Source organism: Hyaena hyaena, unplaced genomic scaffold, assembly GCF_003009895.1.
Source record: "Hyaena hyaena isolate Hyena2069 unplaced genomic scaffold, ASM300989v1 scaffold_2, whole genome shotgun sequence".
In the NCBI taxonomy this organism is placed as follows: Eukaryota; Metazoa; Chordata; class Mammalia; order Carnivora; family Hyaenidae; genus Hyaena; species Hyaena hyaena.
The window spans coordinates 2,992,236-3,010,257 of NW_024080634.1; the positions used below are offsets into that span (position 1 = coordinate 2,992,236).

Below are 18,022 nucleotides of genomic sequence, written 5' to 3' on the forward strand. Positions count from 1 at the left end.
ACTTTCACAAAAGGCCTTTAACCACCCAGATGTCTAATTACCTTCAGTTTAGTTCCCACACCATCTGTTCCACTGGCCAGAAGAGGATCTTTGAAACCAGCTGCTTTCAAGTCAAAAAGACCAGCAAAACCTCCAAGGTCAACATCACAGCCTAATGGGGAAAAAATTAAATACTTGCTACATTTCAACAGATTAAAAATGGATGTACAAACAACTTGTTCATAAGCATGGCTAAAACAAGAGTTGCCTTTCCTGAGTATGGGGGAGAGCACCATGTGCTCAAAGAATTGATCAAGAATTTCTAGTAATTGAATATTAAAGGGGCAGACATATCTAAGTTTAACATCATGGATAAGAAATGCTTTTCTTTTTTAAAAATGTTTACTAATTTTGGGGTGCCTGAGTGGCTCAGTTGGTTAAGGGTCTGATTTCGGCTCAGGTCATGGTCTCAGAGATCATGAGTTTGAGCCCTGCATTGGGTTCTCTGGTATTGGTATGGAGCCCACAATGGATCCTGTCACCCTCTCTCTGCCTTTCCCCTGCTTGTGCACTCTCAAATAAATAAATAAATAAAATACAAATACATACATACATACATACATAAAACATCTGAGAGAGAGTACAAGTGGGGAAGGGGCTGTCAGCATACAGCCCAATTCAGGGCTCAATCTCAGGAACTGTTAAGATCATGACCTGAGCCAAAGCCAAGAGTTGGATGCTTAACTAACTGAGCCACCCAGGCGCCTCAGAAATGTCTTCCTTAATATTAGAGACAAGAAAGCAGAAAATCAGGTATGGCTTACATAGGACAAGACTTAACAGCAACCTGGCATTAATTTGGTATATTTTCCTCAGTAAACTACAAAGCCCAAATCAATTCTTAGTGTGTGTCAAAGCTAATGAATGAACTAGCAAAGTACAGGCTCTGACTTACCTGGCCTGGAGGTAGCTTTTGCTAAAGGTTTAATTTTCTTGACCAGCATATTTCCAGCTGCAATGTCTACCCCAGATTCCTTGTATGTCAGGCCCCTAAAGAATTAAACAAAATAATAAAACACTTCACCTAAATGCTAGGGAAAATTATTTTAATTTTAAAGTATTATTTAAAACGGAAGATATCCCTAGTGATTTTTAGATTTCTGAACATGCGAGGCCCCATCCAAAGATTTTAACGTGTCTAGGGCAGGCCCTGGAAATTGAAATGTGTTTAAATAACTTCCTCAGTTGATTCCATTGTATCATCACTACTGAGAACTACTTCTCTTACTTACTTCTTCTAGAAGTACTACTCATAGGCTTCTCCTAGTACTTCTCATATCTCATATACTGATATTTTGCCATAACATCTCTCTGTTCAATTTTGGTATGGGAAGAAAAGGAATCCCAAAATGGAGTAAAGAAAGTGAAAATTAGGATTATATGCACTTTACAAAGCAATCCCTGAATAATGAAACTGGGCTCTTACTGCAATAGAGAATTGTGTAATAAGTTTCCTTATAGCTGAAGACAGTAAGAAACAAGATAGAAACATGCTGGGAAAAGCAAAACCAGATGATACTCAGTGCATCATTCCCTTCTAACTAAGGCCACCACATTGATGCAATGCATCTGAAGTTCAGGAACAGCACTGGGAATTCAGTAGTCTTGCCTTACAAAAATTGGTACTTTGATCTACCAGAATGTAGTGATACATGAATATGTGAAATTTTATTAGAAATAGGGTGTCAGGATACAAATAGAGTTGATGGCTTTGGCAATTACCAGGGTCATGCTCAGATAGGAAACTAGATTCTACTGGTTTAAAAAACCCTTTTCTTAGGTAGCAGCTGGCATTATGTCCTTTCATTTTCTTCAACTTTAAGTTAATAAACTCAGACTAGTATTAAGACCACAGTCCCTTGAAATAGGTCATTTCCTAGTTATTTTAAAATGAAAAATAAAACTTTTAGCATGGTATTTTAATGTTCTCAATCCTAAAAATCTTCCAGTATTTAAACTTTAAGTTAATGGTATTAAGTTTAATTAAGTTACTAAAAATTTCTCATTTTGTCCTAGAACAAATTTATTTCTCAAAGATGAACTCAGTGACCAACCGGAATTATAATATTTAAGAAATGAAAACACCCACATTTGCAATTAATAGTTTATTGATCTTACAAAAAAAATAGTTGTATGTACCAACAAATAAGGGGTACAAAAATACATTTCAGTAATAAATATAAACATAGAAAATGAGACTGCCGAAATTTACAGTATAATCAAATTAAGTTGCAAAATTAGATGGCCAATATCTTCATCTTGAATTCTCTGACAAAACCAGGAATTAAGATAAACATACAACAGTAATATTTAAATTACTCAAGGAATAAAAAATCTTATCCCTATTTTTTTTTTTTAATGTTTTATTTATTTCTAGGAGAGAGAGAGAGAGACAGCGCGAGCAGGGGAGGGTCAGAGAGAGGGAGACACAGAATCTGAAGCAGGCTCCAGGCTCTGAGCTGGCAGTCAGCACAGAGCCCGACGCGGGGCTTGAACCCACGAACCGCGAGATCATGATCTAACCAAAAGTCGGACACTTAACTGACTAAGCCACCCAGGCGCCCCTCTTATCCCTATTTTCATTGATGAGTACTTGACAAACGATTATATATATTTAAAATACACAACATGAAAAAATCTTTAATAAATTTCTCAAACATAAAAAGCTACCATGAAGCCTTTTCCATTTCATCTGAATATTTTTAAACTAGTTTTGACTCAAACTAAATGCAAATCAAAATCACATCAGTCCCAGAGAGAGACAAGAGTATAGAATGACTTAGTATAGGGTTAATAGAATTTTCTACATAGCTACTGATACCAGTTCTGGAGCTGTCTTAACCACCTTGGTTAGAAATTTACCTGGACTGCTGAAGGAAAGCTATGGCACGAGAGCCAATGTCCTTCCTGTAAATGGCTCCCTCGAATTTTATAGCAGCTAGTCCTTTCTTGGCTTCTTCAAGGGCTGAGATGAGATTTTCCTGGATGGCTGTTACTGAAAGGACTCTACCCCCATTAGTCACCACCTTGCCATCTTTCAGAGCAGTGCCTGCGTGGAACACCTCTAGTCCTAAAGCTTGAACCTCAGGAAACCCTATAAGAGAGCACATTTACATAATAACAGCAGTCTATGTGTCCGAAGTAGTTTTCAGCGTTAAGTTTTTTAAATAAGATTTTTATTTCACTTAAATGAATCTTCACAATAATCCTATCAGGAAGGAATAAAGCAACAGGATAGCAAATAGACCCTTTCTCTTAAGAATAGTCTGTTCTACTCTAGGGTGATAACTGTATTATCAGAAACCTGTGTTATCATAAACCTCATGTAAGAACTTTTGTTTCAATGGGGAAGCTAAAAAAAAAAAAAAAAAAGAACCCAGGTCTCGAAAAGTTAAAGACTTAAACGTGGAATTGAACCTTAAATAATACCAGGGTTAGGGGATGCTGACCTCCTTTGGCAGTCTAAAATCCACGTATTAACTTCTAGCTTCTCAAAAACTCAACTAATCGTCTACTGTAGAATAGAAGCCTTACCAATAACATCCACAGTTGATTAATGCGTATTTTGTATGTTATGCATACCATACGCTATATTCTTATAATAAGCTTAAGTTCGAGAAAAGAAACTGTTATCAGAAAAATCATAAGGAAGAGAAAATGCATTTACAGTATATTGTGTTGCAAAAAAAAAACCCCATTATCTAAGGGAACCCATGCAGTTCAAACCCATTTCTTCAAGGGTCAGCAGTACAGTTATTTTCTCCTGACAGAACATTAAAAACTAAAACTTTTAAAAGAGGAAAAAAGGAAAAAAAAACCCCTCTAAACATCGGTGAATACAAACTGAATTTAATCACATCTTTAACTTAAAAGGAATTTCTTTTATCATAGCCACCCAAGTTGCTCTATTCTTTAAATAACCAACAGAATAACTGTAATGCAAAAGTCTTAATCTTTTCCCTAATATAACAATTCTACAATTTTAAGACAAATTTGATCTTAGGCCCTGTCTAAAAACCCTAGCTTAATTTTCTTTTGAGCTTACTTTTAAGCTCTCATGTATAACTTCACACCTAATATATTATCAGACCATATTTTCTGTATTCTCAAGTGACCAACACGGGCAGCTTATACAAAGATAATCTCTTAATTAAAAAATAAATAAAACACACTCATATATTCTTTGTTCTTTTTGGTCACTACTCTTAGCATTGCAGTTGGTAACTTGTTAATAGAAGTCTTCCCTAAATGTTGTAACACAAGGGCATTCAGTACCCAAATACCTACTGGTTTTGGGAAGAATACTGCTGCGTCAGAAATAACTATTAACTGTTACACTCGTTACCTCAGTCTTAGGGAAATTTCACCAATATAAGTGATCTTGATTCTATCCCTTCTCGTTCATTAAGAGGCGATCAATTCCTACCTGCTCTGCTGCCATGTGTGGGACTCATAGGGCAGTGGACTTGTCTGGGCAAGGCAAGGAACGGGGTGTCTGAACCAAACACCCTGTTGGGGTCCTGAGGGAGGCCAAACTATGGCCTGCCAGGGATCATGGAGGTCTGCCCTTGGGCTTATGGCACTAGAACTTAACTTGGCATTTTAAGACGTGGTTTTATTATCATTTAATAAGAGATGCCTCATTTCCTGTAAAGGGAAGGAGGAGCGAAAGCTAGTTATGAAACTGTTTTAAGTCCGACCTCCTAGTGACTACGGGGTATGCTGCAAATGGGAGGAGGGGGTGGGGGTCTAGTTGTAATGTAGTTTCTACTGATGTTCCTCTGACTCTCATAAATTCCCTTTATCTTCCTGGCTCTTGGAGGGTGGAAAAGAAAAGTACACTGAGAGATATTCTAGGAACTTGGCTAGCCCTACTCAGGTCTTCGTTGTGCAAGAAGAGAAATGGATGGCAATTCTTTAAATACAGTAATTCTGGATAGTTGAAACCCACATCTAACATGGTTAAAAATCCCTTCAAGGTTTCTGACAGCCTGATACCTATAAAAGGAGTAAAGCAGGGCAGAGCCCGGGAGGAAGGCCTGCGGTCACATGGGTTATTTGCTGCACTCCTAATCCCACCTTTGGTTCCTGGGCATTTACCTGTTACCTCCATGCCCTTGCTGTAATCTCCTGGGTAGCCTTTACTTGCCATCACGACAGTTATGGCGGTGCGGTTTTCGAGCCAGACAGGCAGAGACGTGCAGAGCAGGCCATCAAAGGTAGACTGAATCACTTCATAAAGATCACTTTTAAGAAGTGGGAGGATCACCTGGAAAAACATAAATCAACATGGCACCTGAGAGAAACCTGAGTTCTCTCTAGACATTTTATTCATTGAGACACCAGCAGAACCCACACAGATTTCTTAAAGGTTAATTATTTCCAGGCTGATAAAATCCTGAGATTAAGAAACGCACATCAACAGAGTACCACTTCATATACTGTCTTTAATTATTACTCACTTGGCACTCTGGATCACCAAAACGGCAGTTAAATTCCAGAACTTTTGGGCCATCCTTGGTCAGCATTATACCAGCATAGAGAACACCTTCAATGACAAGGAAAAAAAAAAACTATAACGAAAACATTGTATTGTGACTGAAAATTAAAATACTTCTAATACTCAAAGTTTTGCACTGACCACGGCAAAACTTACAACAGTGCTCTATTAAAAGGTGGTGAAAAAAGAGAAACCAGGGAAGTTTCATCAAGGTGTAAAGTCGCTCTATGAATAATGTCCACAGTGACATCAGTGTGCTTACCTGTGTATGGCATACCCTCCTGCTGCATGCCATCCACTGTCTTCTGAAGAATGGTATTTTTTATTTTCAGCAGCAAATCCTTTGAAACCTGGGGATTACATAGGAATATTTAAATATAATTGGGCATTAAAAAAAAAATCTTGTAAGCAATACTATATGGGACAATGAAAACTATCATTTCTTACCTACCTCACATGAGCTGATCCCTTTATTTATTCTTAATGTTTATTTATTTTGGGGAAAAGGAAGTGGGGGAGGGGCAAAGGAGGACACAGGATCCAAAGCGGGCTCTGCACTGACAGGCTGACAGCAGGAAGCCCTACGTGGGGCTTGAACTCATGAACTGCGAGTTCATGACCTAAGCTGAAGTCAGATGCGCAACCGACTGAACCACCCAGATGGCCCTAGGCTGAGCACTTTAAATTCATAAACTTTTAAAATCTTCACATTGACCCTCTAAATATTTAGGCTTACTTTTATAACATAGAAAAGAAAACCTCTGAGAGGTAGAAATTATCATAAGCAGAAGCTAGATTATACATTTACTGATCAGGGTCAGCTGCTGTTTTATGACTAAGTATTAAATCACCTTTACTACTAAACTTATAAAATTCTAAACATGTACACAATTAAAACAAAAAAAGTTTCCTAAACCATAATAATAATAAAAATGAAAAAAGTTCCCCTCCCACCTTGAGGCTCTTTTGTATCCTTCTAGTATGTTCTATGCCTATTTCATAAGTTTATAAAGTTAAGAACGTGGAGGCGCCTAGGTGGCTCAGTGGGTTAAGCATCCGACTTCGGCTAAGGTCATGATCTCACGGTTTGTGGGTTTGAGCCCCGCGTTGGGCTCTGTGCTGACAGCTAGCTCAGAGCCTGGAGGCTGTGTCTCCCTCTCTCTCTGACTCTCCCCTGCTCATATTGTGTGTGTGTATGTGTGTGTGTGTGTGTGTGTGTGTGTGTGTCTGTCTCTGTCTCTCTCTCTCACACAAACAAAAAGGGGCGCCTGGGTGGCTCAATCAGTTAAGTGTCCAACTTTGGCTCAGGTCATGATCTCATGGTTAATGAGTTCAAGCCCCGCGTCAGGCTCTCTGCGGACAGCTCAGAGTCTGGAGCCTGCTTTGGATTCTGTGTCTCCCTCTCTCTCTGTCCTGCTCCCACACATGCTCTGTCTCAAAAATAAACATTAAAAAACCCCAAAAACCTTATAGCTTAAAGTAAACCCTGATTTTTAATCTTTTAATCAACAAAATTGTGTACAAGGCACTGTATATATCATCAGCACAAACAACTATGACTAATCATCAGTGAAAAGAATGGGTGAGTTTCTGAAGTGCTTGTTCTACTTAAAAGACACCCAATGCACATTTCTTAGAAAAACTGTCCAAAAACTGTTTGGAAACATACTTTATGTACCCATTATGGAGTACAGAGACCATAAAATCAAATTATCGTCTGACATGGTTCTCAGTTCATCTCTCTTTCACACACACACACTTAATGAGCACATGCACACACTTACTGAGCACTTATGTGCTATGCCTTGGATATCCAAAGATGAATAAAAAATAACTCTAGACTATAATTGGCTCTTATGGGTTAAAAATAGGGTATAGAGAGCAGGAGCTAGAAGGATCTCAATCCATACTTAGTTCTTCATAGACTCTAGAAAAAGGTTTCCATTCATTCATTTATATTTTTATAAATTTATTGTTAAAGTTAGCTAACATACAGTACATACAGTATACTCTTGGCTTCAGGAGTAGATCCCTGTGATTTATCACTTACATACAACACCCAGTGGTCATCCCAACAAGTGACCTTCTCAATGCCTATCTCCCATTTCCCCCGCCCTCCCCTACTCACATCAACTCTCAGTTTTCTGTACTTAAGCTTCTTATGGTTTGCTTCCTCTTTATAACTATTTTTTTTTCCTTCCCTTCCCCCATAGTCTTTGTTTTTGAGTGAAACTGGAAAAGATACTTGTCATTTAATAGGAAATCCAAATTGCTGATTAGTATCATGTACAGAAAACACACAGGAAAACATTGTCCAAGGGCTCTTTGAGAAGACCAAACCATGACTGCTGAACTTGAGCTGGACTTCTGGGAAGTACCTGAGGTGCTGGACAATAGGCTCCCATTCCCCCTGTGTTGGGGCCGTGATCTCCCTCCAGCAATCGCTTATGGTCTTGTGCTGGGGGCATGGGGGCCACGGTTCTACCATCAGTGAAGCACAGACACTGTGGAGAAACAAAATAGTCCACTTATCTTAAATGGCAAAAAGTAAAAAAACAAAAAACAACTTAATAAGAACTACATTTACCATAACTCTATTCAGGGAGAATTATTTTTTTAAGTGAGCTGAAACATAAATAATCCTAAAGTATTTACATTAAGAATCAAAAGATTTTGTATACTCAGTTTCTGAAGGCTCTACAATTTTTGAGCTAGTTAGGAGAGAAATGTCAAGCTACTTCTTTTTTTTCCTTAGATGATGTTTTTTCAAATTATTGTTTTAATTTACACTCAAGTTAGTTAGCATATAGTGCAACAATGATTTCAGGAGTAGATTCCTTAATGCCCTTTACCCATTTAGCCCATCTCCACTCCTACAACCCTTCTAGCAACCCCATTTTCCGTATTTAAGAGTCTCTCATATTTTGTCTTTCTCCTGTTTTCATTTTTGCTTCCCTTCCCTTAAAGTCCTCATATTAGTGAAGTTATATATTTGTCTTTCTAATTTTGCTTAGCATAATACCCTCCAGTTCCATCCACGTAGTTGCAAATGGCAAGACTTCGTTCTTTTTGATGGCTGAGTTAATACTCCTTTGTGTATATATACCACATCTTCTTTATGCATTCATCTTTCGATGGACATTTGGGCTCTTTCCATACTTTGGCTATTGTTGATAGTGCTGGTGTATTAATTGGGATGCATGTGCCCCTTCGAAACAGCATACCTGTATCCTTTGGATAAATACCTAGTAGTCCAATTGCTGGGTTGCAGGGCAGTTCTATTCCCACATTGTTTTCCAGAGTGGCTGCACCAGTGTGCATTCCCACCAACAGTGCAAAAGAGGTCCTCTTTTTCCGCATCCTCGCCAATATCTGTTGTTGCCTGAGTTGTTAATGCTAGTCATTCTGACAGGTGTGAGGTGGTATCTCATTGTGGTTTTGATTTGTATTTCCCTGATGATGAGTGATGTTGAGCATCTTTTCATGTGTCGGTTGGCCATATGGATGCCTTCTATGGAGAAGTATCTATTCATGTCTTTTGTCACTGAATTACTTGTTTTTTCGGGTATTGACTTTGATAAGTTCTTTATAGATTTTGGATACTAACCCTTTAACTGATATATTGTTTATAAATATCTTCTCCCATTCCATCGGTTGCCTTTTAGTTTTGCTGATTGTTTCCTTCACTGTGCAGAAGCTTTTTATTTTGATGAGGTCCCAATAATTCATTTTTGTGTTTGTTTCCCTTGCCTCTGGAGACGTGTTGAGTAAGATGTTGCTGTGGCCAAGGTCAAAGAGGTTTTTGCCTGCTTTCTCCTTGAGGATTTTGATGGCTTCCTGTCTTACATTTAAGTCTTTCATCCATTTTGAGTTTATTTTTGTGTATGGTATAAGAAAGTGGTTCAGGGGCACCTGGGTTGGCTTAGTCGGATAAGCATCTGACTTTGACTCAGGTCACAATATCAGTTTGTGGGTTTAAGCCCTGCGTTGGGTTCTGAGCTGACAGACCAAAGCCTGGAGCCTCCTTCAGATTCTGTCTCTCTCTTTCTCTGCCCCTCTCCCACTCAGGCTCTGTCTCTCTGTCTCTCTCAAAAATAAACATCAAAAAAAAAAAAAAGAAAAGAAAAGAAAAAGAAAGTGGTCCAGATTCATTTTTCTGGATGTCTCTGTCCAGTTTTCCCAGTACACTTGCTGAAAAGACTGTCTTTATTCCATTGGATATTCTTTCCTACTTTGTCTAAGATTAGTTGGCCATTTGTGGGTCCATTTCTGAGTTCTCTGTTCTGTTCCATTGATCTGAGTGTCTGTTTTTGTGCCAGTACCATACTGTCTTGATGATTAGAGGTTTGTAATACAGCTTGAAGTCCAGTATTCTGATGCCTCCAGCTTTGGTTTTCTTTTTCAAGATTGCTTTGGCTATTTAGGGTCTTTTCTGGTTCCATACAAATTTTAGGATTGTTTGTTCTAGTTCTGTGAAGAATCCTGGTGTTATTTTGATAGGTATTGCACTGAATATGTAGATTGAAGTCAAGCTACTTTGACAGTAAAATATTTCAATCTTTTCCCCCCTAAATAACAGGTGATAAAAACACAAGCCCTCTGTTGATACACTGGGTGTGATTAAAAGAGGATAAATTCTTTTTTTCACTTGCATCCAAAATACTAAACATAAATAAATTCCTTTCTAAGTGCTGGGTTTATGCTTTCAGATGAGGCAACCAGAATAAATCAAATCTTTTTAGGGCTCATAGATATGGTAATAGAACTTCTCATACTCTGTAATAGCCCAAAAGAGGAATATACTTACAGACACCTCTTCTCCTTCAAGAAGTTCTTCAATGACAATTGTTTCTCCAGCTGCTCCATAAGCTTTCTCCTTGCAGATGAAAAAAAGAAAGTAAGCTTTTAGTATTTACTTAATGGGCTGTTGTCATTTTTCAGTTTCTTTTATTGTAATTTCCCCTTCCTTTTCTGAAAGCATCAAAGGCATATATGAATGTTTCCTTTTTTACTTATTTATTTAAGTAATCTCTAAACTTGACATGTGCCTTCAATTCACAACCCTGAGATAAAGAGTCTCAAGCTCTTCTGGCTGAGCCAGGCACCCCATATGAATGAATGGTTCCTATTCTGTCAAATGGCAATGACACAAAGCTAGCACTGGTACAGATGAAATGAACATATCATTAGCACTTTTCTGGGGATCTAGCTTTCTAGTTTGAAATAATTAACAGAGAAGCAGATGTTTTCATCATTACCATTTAACTCTTATGTGTGATTATAATCAGAATATGCTTGCCTGAAGAATTCTGTGAAAATATATTTCGATAAGGGAGATCAGTAACCAAGATGGATCATAAAAGAAAAGCAAGGACATTAATTCAATGCTTCACTTCTCCTAGACCTCGGACATTAACACATACTTGTCTTCATGGATGGTTGAGAATTTGAATGTTCTGTAGTCTTAAGGATTTTCCACCTTTCCATAGCAGACAACAAAGCATGCTACAACTTACTTCCAAAGAACAGCACATGGTTTAGCAGTCAAAGTAGATTTGTAAAAACCATTTTTATAGAGATGGGTTATAATACACAATATTGTAACAAGTAACTGACTGATGTGTTTGTTAGGTATGTTTTCCTTATCTTGAGAAACATTTCATAAACCTACGAGTATTCATCACAGTGTGACTTTTCCAGAGGAACCACTTACCTGCATGATCTCCCGTACAGCTCTGCAGGCCTCTTCTGCGCTCTTTGCAACAATCACCCCTTTCCCGGCTGCAAGACCACTGGCCTTCACGACCAAAGCAGGGAAGTCTGCACTGTGAAGACAGAGTCATCTTCAACACTCAATAAATCCTTACAACTCAAAAGCCTAAAATGCTCTAGGATGTTGTAATGATATGCTACAGCAACAACTGAAAAGCAGAAAGAAAAAGAAACTGCTTATACCAGTATCATTTTGATACACTTCCTGCTAGGAATTTTCCCCTCTGTATTCCTTCAGTCATGATCATATGGTACATACAATTTTGCTTTTTTCCCTATCGTGAGATCATCCAGGCAAGGTCTTTGGAAACTGAAGCAGTTGTATAGTGCAGGTATAGAATGATCCTTAGAAATGTGGTGAATTGTATTTTCAATCCAGTAAAAGATGTGACTGTGTGAGACTTGTGATACACAAGTCATTTCTGGAAGTACACAGAAGAAACTGTTCTTGGTGGTACTTCTGCTGGATGGGACTGGAGATCTAGTAAGAGACTTACAACTTACCCAAGCCATCTGGCTACAAGGAAATAATAACATTCAGTGTGTAAAAACCCTACAGGATGAAAAATAGAGAATGTAAATGACCCAACTAAAAGGAAAACATACCAGATAAAAGGGAAAAATGTCAACAATAAAGGGCAAAGGATGCATCTACCATCATTTGTTATTTGCTTAATTTTTTTTAAGTTTTTTTTTTTTATTTATTTCTGAGAGAGAGAGAGAGAGACAGGCAGCATGAGCAGGGGAGGGTCAGAGAGAGAGGGAGACACGGAATCTGAAGCAGGCACCAGGCTCTGAGCTAGCTGTCAGCAGAGCCCAATGTGGGGCTCAAACCCATGAACCGTGAGATCATGACCCGAGCTGAAGTCAGACGCTTAACCGACTGAGCCATCTAGGCGCCCCTTAATTTTTTTTTTTTTTAAGTTTATCTATTTTGAGAGAGATACAGAGAGAGTGTGTGCGCAAGTGGGGGAGGGACAGACACAGGGGGACAGAGGATCTGAAGCAGGCTCTGTGCTGACAGCAGACAGACCGATGCCTGGCTCAAACTCACACAGTGGGAGATCACATTACCGAACTGCAGTCAGAGGCTTACGCAACTGAGCCACGCAGGGGCGCTAACAAAGAACAAGAATACATAGTCTTCTTAGATCTCAGTGCTGGTGGCAGAAGGCTAAGTGAGGATTCTTCACTCTAGTTAGTTATTTATGAAAAAACCAATTACCCTTTATGTTGTAAGATGCCACTGTGTTTGTCAGTTTGGTCGTGAAAGGAAAGCATGACTGCTGAATCAAATGTTATCTTTTCCCTCAGAAACTCTTCAGTTATATTTTAAAAACTCTTCTTTCTCCAAGGCCATGTACAACTCTACATGCCCAGAGTCCCAACCTCCACAGCACAAGCTTCCCCCTACAATTATCTTACTGTAAACCTGTGACACAAAAGTGACCGCTGTATCTTCCGGCTACCTCATAATGAAGCTGCAGGCCTCTTCAGGTCTAGTGAAAGCTCTCCACCGTGCGGTTGGGATTCCGTGTCGGTCCATAAACTCTTTGGCAAATCTCTTGCTGGACTCTAACTGAGCTGCTTCTGCCGTGGGACCAAAGCATCGCACTCCTGCGGAGGTCAGGTTCCCAACAATTCCTATTGATGGAAACAGCCTTAAGTGAACCAAGGTCTCTGTGGGACCTTCTGACTCTGAAGAATCATGATTAGACTAAATCTATAGGGACATAAAGCAGATGAGTAGAGGCAAAGAATAACTAGGTTATTCATGATGTCTACAGGATATGAACAGGAACGTTACTACCATGTGATTCAAATCCAGCAAAAATGATTTGCTGGGTCGGATGTATGATTATTAAATGGACACCAGAACAGAGCAGAATGTGAACATACGTTTCCCACAGTTGCAGATTTGACCTTTCATTCATCACACTACTGATACATCCATACGTTTCAAGGGGGTGTAAGCTCATTTTCCAGTGTGAATCTCCAATGTGAATTGAGATTAAAACTCCTCATGTTAGATGATCTCTAAGCTCCTGGTGGCATTGCAAATATTCTATCAATAAATTAGAAACAAACTTTACCAGCAGCCAGAGGTGCCTCTGGTCCAACAACCACGAATTCAATTTTCTCATCTTTGCAGAACTGAGCAAGGGCAGTGTGATCATTGATCGAGATGGCTGTGAACAGAAAAACAAACCCACCTCACTTGATAAAAACATTAATAGTCATGCCGAAAAATAAGTACTATATTTTGAGACACCTACTTAAACTATTGCTTTTCTTTTATGGGTACAGAGGATAGTTTCACCATGAGATATTCAGAGCCTACTGCATGAGGCTAATCAACATAGCTCAGCCCTCCATCACTACAGCCAGTTAGATGAAAATACCAGTCAGCTTTCCAAAGAGCTATTAAAAGTCCTTTCTTGACTATGGTATTCATGTCCTATTGACTGTAAGCAAAAAATGTACCACAGAATATATTCAGAAATTGTCTTTTAAGGTCATTCACTCAAGATTTACTGAGAACCACTATATGCTAGATTCTGTGCTAGTCACTCGGTTAAGATATTGAAAGAGTCCCTACACTTAGAATGTTTACATGGGAATTTGGGGTAATAAATATGCAAGAAAAAGAAAAAACAAAAACAACACCCCCCCTCCCCCCCCAAACCCAAGTGTGAACAAATCAGGCAAATTTGACATTAGGTGAATTGGGAAGCTATTCCTGATTGAGCCAGGGTCTTTGGGCAGAGATGTGTACGCTAAGCACTGAATGATAATTTTAAGACCTAGCTTCCTTATTCAACCCATAAGCCGGGTAAATTTCCTCAATGGAGTTCTAAATAATTAGCAGCAGGATCAATCATATACAAAGCATGGGTTGGTTCCATAGGCACCCTCCTGTTGCATTGTATCTGGACCACCATTCTTTTCGGCTTTTTTTTTTTTAGGTTTATTTAATGTCTATTTGAGAGAGCGAGGACACTTGTGAATGGGAAAAGGCAGTGAGAGAGAGGGAGAGAGAATCCCAAGCAGGCTTTGCACCATCAGCGTGGGAGCCTGACGGGATTCAATCTCACGAACCGTGAGATCATGACCTGAGCTGAGATCAAGAGTTGGATGTTTAACTCAGCCACCCAGGTGCCTCTGGATCACCATTCTTATGTTGGCTAAAGCTTTAAACTACTCCATGATATTTGCAATGTGTAAGGGATAAGTGCAGAAAGAAGCACAATTCTCAATCTTTGAGCTGCCTGAGTAGGAAAAGGAAGGAGTACCATGTACTCTGGGTTAGTACCTGCAACACAACTGGGTTGAGCAGAGGCGACTACCTCTCAGTTTTTCACTTCCAAAAATACACATCAAAATGCCTTTAACCTTAGGCACCTATGATTTTTTCAATTGATGTATTTTGTAAGGTTTAAAGTAATATAAGATAAAGAAATGCTACCCTCTGATCAAGATACCTTTTTTTTTTAAAAAAATTTTTTTAATGTTTTATTTATTTCTAGGAGAGAGAGAGAGAGACAGCGTGAGCAGGGGAGGGCCAGAGAGAGAGGGAGTCACAGACTGAAACAGGCTCCAGACTCTGAGCTGGCAGTCAGCACAGAGCCCGACGCGGGGCTCGAACCCACGAACCGCGAGATCATGACCTAAGCGAAAGTCGGACGCTTAACCGACTAAGCCACCCAGGCGCCCCTCAAGATACCTTTTTTTAAAAAAAAATAGGCTTCACACCTGTGCAGAGCCCAACGTGGAGCTTGAACTAGCAACCCTAGTATCAAGGGTTCGACGCTTAACTGACCTGAGCCATCCAGGCGCCTCTGAACAAGATACCTTAAATTTACAGCATACAAGTATTCAAATTACCACATACATCTTAAGGTTAAGAAAAGCATTCGAGGGGCGCCTGGGAGGCTCAGTTGGTTAGGCGTTGTCCGACTTCGGCTCAGGTCACGATCTCATGGTTCGTGGGTTCAAGCCCTGCATCAAGCTCTGTGCTGACAGCTAGTTCAGAGCCTGGAGACTGTTTCAGATTCTGTGTCTCCCTCTCTCTGACCCTCCCCTGTTCATGCTGTCTCTCTCTCTCAGAAATAAATAAGACGTTAAAAAATTAAAAAAAAGAAATAAGAAAAGCATTCAAATCTGAATAACTATCGACCCTATAAAGAACAGATGCAGTTGACATCATTTACGGCTACTAAGTCCTACTACCAACTTTATTTTTTTTTTGTATTTTAACAGTTTTTCTTAAAGTTTATTCATTTTTGAGAGACAGAGCACGGGGGGGAGAGGCAGAGACAGAGGAAGACACAGAATTTGACGCAGGCTCCAGGCTCTGAGCTGTCAGCAGAGACGACCTGGGGCTTGAACCCATGAACTGTGAGATCATGACCCAATCCAAAGTCGGACGTTTAACTGAGCCACCAGGGCACCCTTTTATATATATTTTTAAAAGAGAGCACACGTGCACGGGAAAGGGGTAAAGGGAGAAAGCAAGAGAGAATCATAAGCAGACTCCATGCTCAGGGTGGAGCCTGACACAGGGCTTGATTTCAAAACTGTGAGATCCTGACCTGAGCAGAAATCAAGTCGGACACTTAACTGACTAAGCCACCCAGGTGACCCTTACTCTCCACTTTAAAAGACAATTACCAGTATTTGAAATCTTTTCCAAGCAGGCAGTGCCTGCATTTCCTGGGGCAACCAACACATGTTTGACATGATCAGATTGTGCAAGTTTCCAGGCCAGTGTATGTTCTCTGCCTCCACTGCCGATTACAAGTATGCGGGCTGCCATTGTTCTCAGTGCAAAGCAGGAATTCCAAAGGAAAATAAAAGCTGCAGAAAGTAAACCACAGTTGATATTTTAGAATGCATATACTTTAGGAATAATTTCTAAACATGACTTAAGTAGTTACTTGTAAACATACAAATAACATTTCACTCCCAAGATTTGTGAAAAATGATGGATCATAATTTGCGATGATGTTACTCATGAGGATTAGGGACGTATGTATTTATGGAATCTCCACATCCCATGTTGGGCCTGAACTCATGACTCCGAGATAAAGAGTTGCATGCTGTAATGACTGAGCCAGTCAGGTGCCCCACGGTAGGTATTTTAAAAATGAGGCAGAATGGCCTAGAACTAGGTTAAGGAATTAAATGGTGACTTAACTTCAACCTAATTTAAAAAACTCCTATGAATAATCACCTTTATTTAGGTTTTACTTTCCTCTTTTCGAAAAAAAATTTTAAGTTTATTTATCTTTTTTGAGAGAGAGATGTGTGAGCAGGGGAGGGCACAGGCAGACTGAGAGAGAATTCCCGGCAGCGTCCACACTGCCAGTGCAGAGCTCGACATAGGGCTTGAACTCACAAATCATGAGTTCATGACCTGAGCCTACCTAAGAGTCAGATGCTTAACTGACTGAGCCACCCAGGTGCTCCTACTTTCCTTTTAAAAAATTTGTAATCATCAAGCCTCAGTTGAACATGCATCCTAACATTTCCGGTTTAAAATACCTGTTTTTAAATATTGAGATACTATACATAAAACTTTAAAGTTATCATAAATTGGGAGAAATATTTAAGACTGGGGCTTATATAGGCCAGAGAGTAACTGTTTTCATCTTTGAGGGTCATAAGAGCTCTATGATAACAGCTCAACTCTGCTACTGTGGCATGAAAGGAGCTGTAGCGAATACAGAAATGGGTGAACAAGGTCACGGTTAGTAAAACCTGACATAAACAGCCAGTGAGCTGTAGGTCACAGTTTGCCTATGTTCTGCTCTAAGCAATAGGAAGGCTTATAAAGAACAGTCATGGGGGCACCTGGATGGCTCCAGTCAGTTAAGCATCTGACTTCAGCTCAGGTCATGATCTTGTGAGTTTGAGCACTGGGCTCTGTGCTGACAGCTGCTTTGCACTGTGTCTCGCCCTCTCTCTGCCCCTCCCCTTCTCATACTGGGTCTTTCTCCTTCAACAATAAACAATAAAAAAAAGCATGTTTCAATAAAACTTTATTTATGGACATTGTAATTTGAATATCTTACAGTTTTCAAAGGTCATAAGAACATCATTCTTCCTTTCAATTTTTTCCAACCATTTAACAATGTAAAAATTATTCTTATTTGGTGAGCTGTATAAAAAATGGCGGCAGGAAGGATTTGGGACAAGGGCCAGATTGGTGACTTAGTGCAGTATGTTAGAAGGTTGATAGAGAGGGAAACTCAAACTTGAACATGTCTCACCTTAGCTCTGGCATTTTATTCTTAGCAGGATGGATATAACACCTATCTCAGGTCAGCAGCGTGATCCTGGCTAAGCTCTTACTACCTGTAATTCGATTTCTTTACATCTTAAAAGATGGAAGTAGGAGAACTTGCTTTAAGAAGTTACTTAAGGGTTAAGTAAAATGACATTTTTTTTCAAAATTACATTTATAAATGGTTAATATAATTTCTGGCACTCAGGAGCAGCAAATCCTAACTTGTTATATATTATTACCTTTACATAAATTGATATGTTAGAATGAAGTACTAACAGGGAAAGAAAAGCCAAAGGAATGAATACTTGTCACACTAGTTTACTAATTTCTAGAAAGCGTTTCATTAGGTAGAAGGCAAACTGCAAATAGGAGAAAAGAAAACTGCAATCAGTAACTTCTCGAGTGATGTTAGGATTACATAT

The 18,022-nt window shown here is 39.3% G+C and overlaps 1 protein-coding gene across 1 annotated transcript in view; it reads right to left on the bottom strand.

Moving 5' to 3' along the window:
- Positions 1-18,022, bottom strand: part of GART (phosphoribosylglycinamide formyltransferase, phosphoribosylglycinamide synthetase, phosphoribosylaminoimidazole synthetase) — a 31,262-nt gene that overhangs the window by 12,160 nt on the left and 1,080 nt on the right. The window contains exons 2-13 of the mRNA XM_039228726.1: positions 15,983-16,168; positions 13,405-13,500; positions 12,781-12,955; positions 11,253-11,364; positions 10,347-10,415; positions 7,918-8,043; positions 5,802-5,889; positions 5,502-5,587; positions 5,140-5,308; positions 2,902-3,133; positions 935-1,029; positions 42-151 (exon numbers count right to left, since the gene is read on the bottom strand). Of these exons, the coding sequence (XP_039084657.1) occupies positions 42-151; positions 935-1,029; positions 2,902-3,133; positions 5,140-5,308; positions 5,502-5,587; positions 5,802-5,889; positions 7,918-8,043; positions 10,347-10,415; positions 11,253-11,364; positions 12,781-12,955; positions 13,405-13,500; positions 15,983-16,127 (1,503 nt within the window). The 5' untranslated portion in view covers positions 16,128-16,168. The remainder of the gene's footprint in view (positions 1-41; positions 152-934; positions 1,030-2,901; positions 3,134-5,139; positions 5,309-5,501; positions 5,588-5,801; positions 5,890-7,917; positions 8,044-10,346; positions 10,416-11,252; positions 11,365-12,780; positions 12,956-13,404; positions 13,501-15,982; positions 16,169-18,022) is intronic.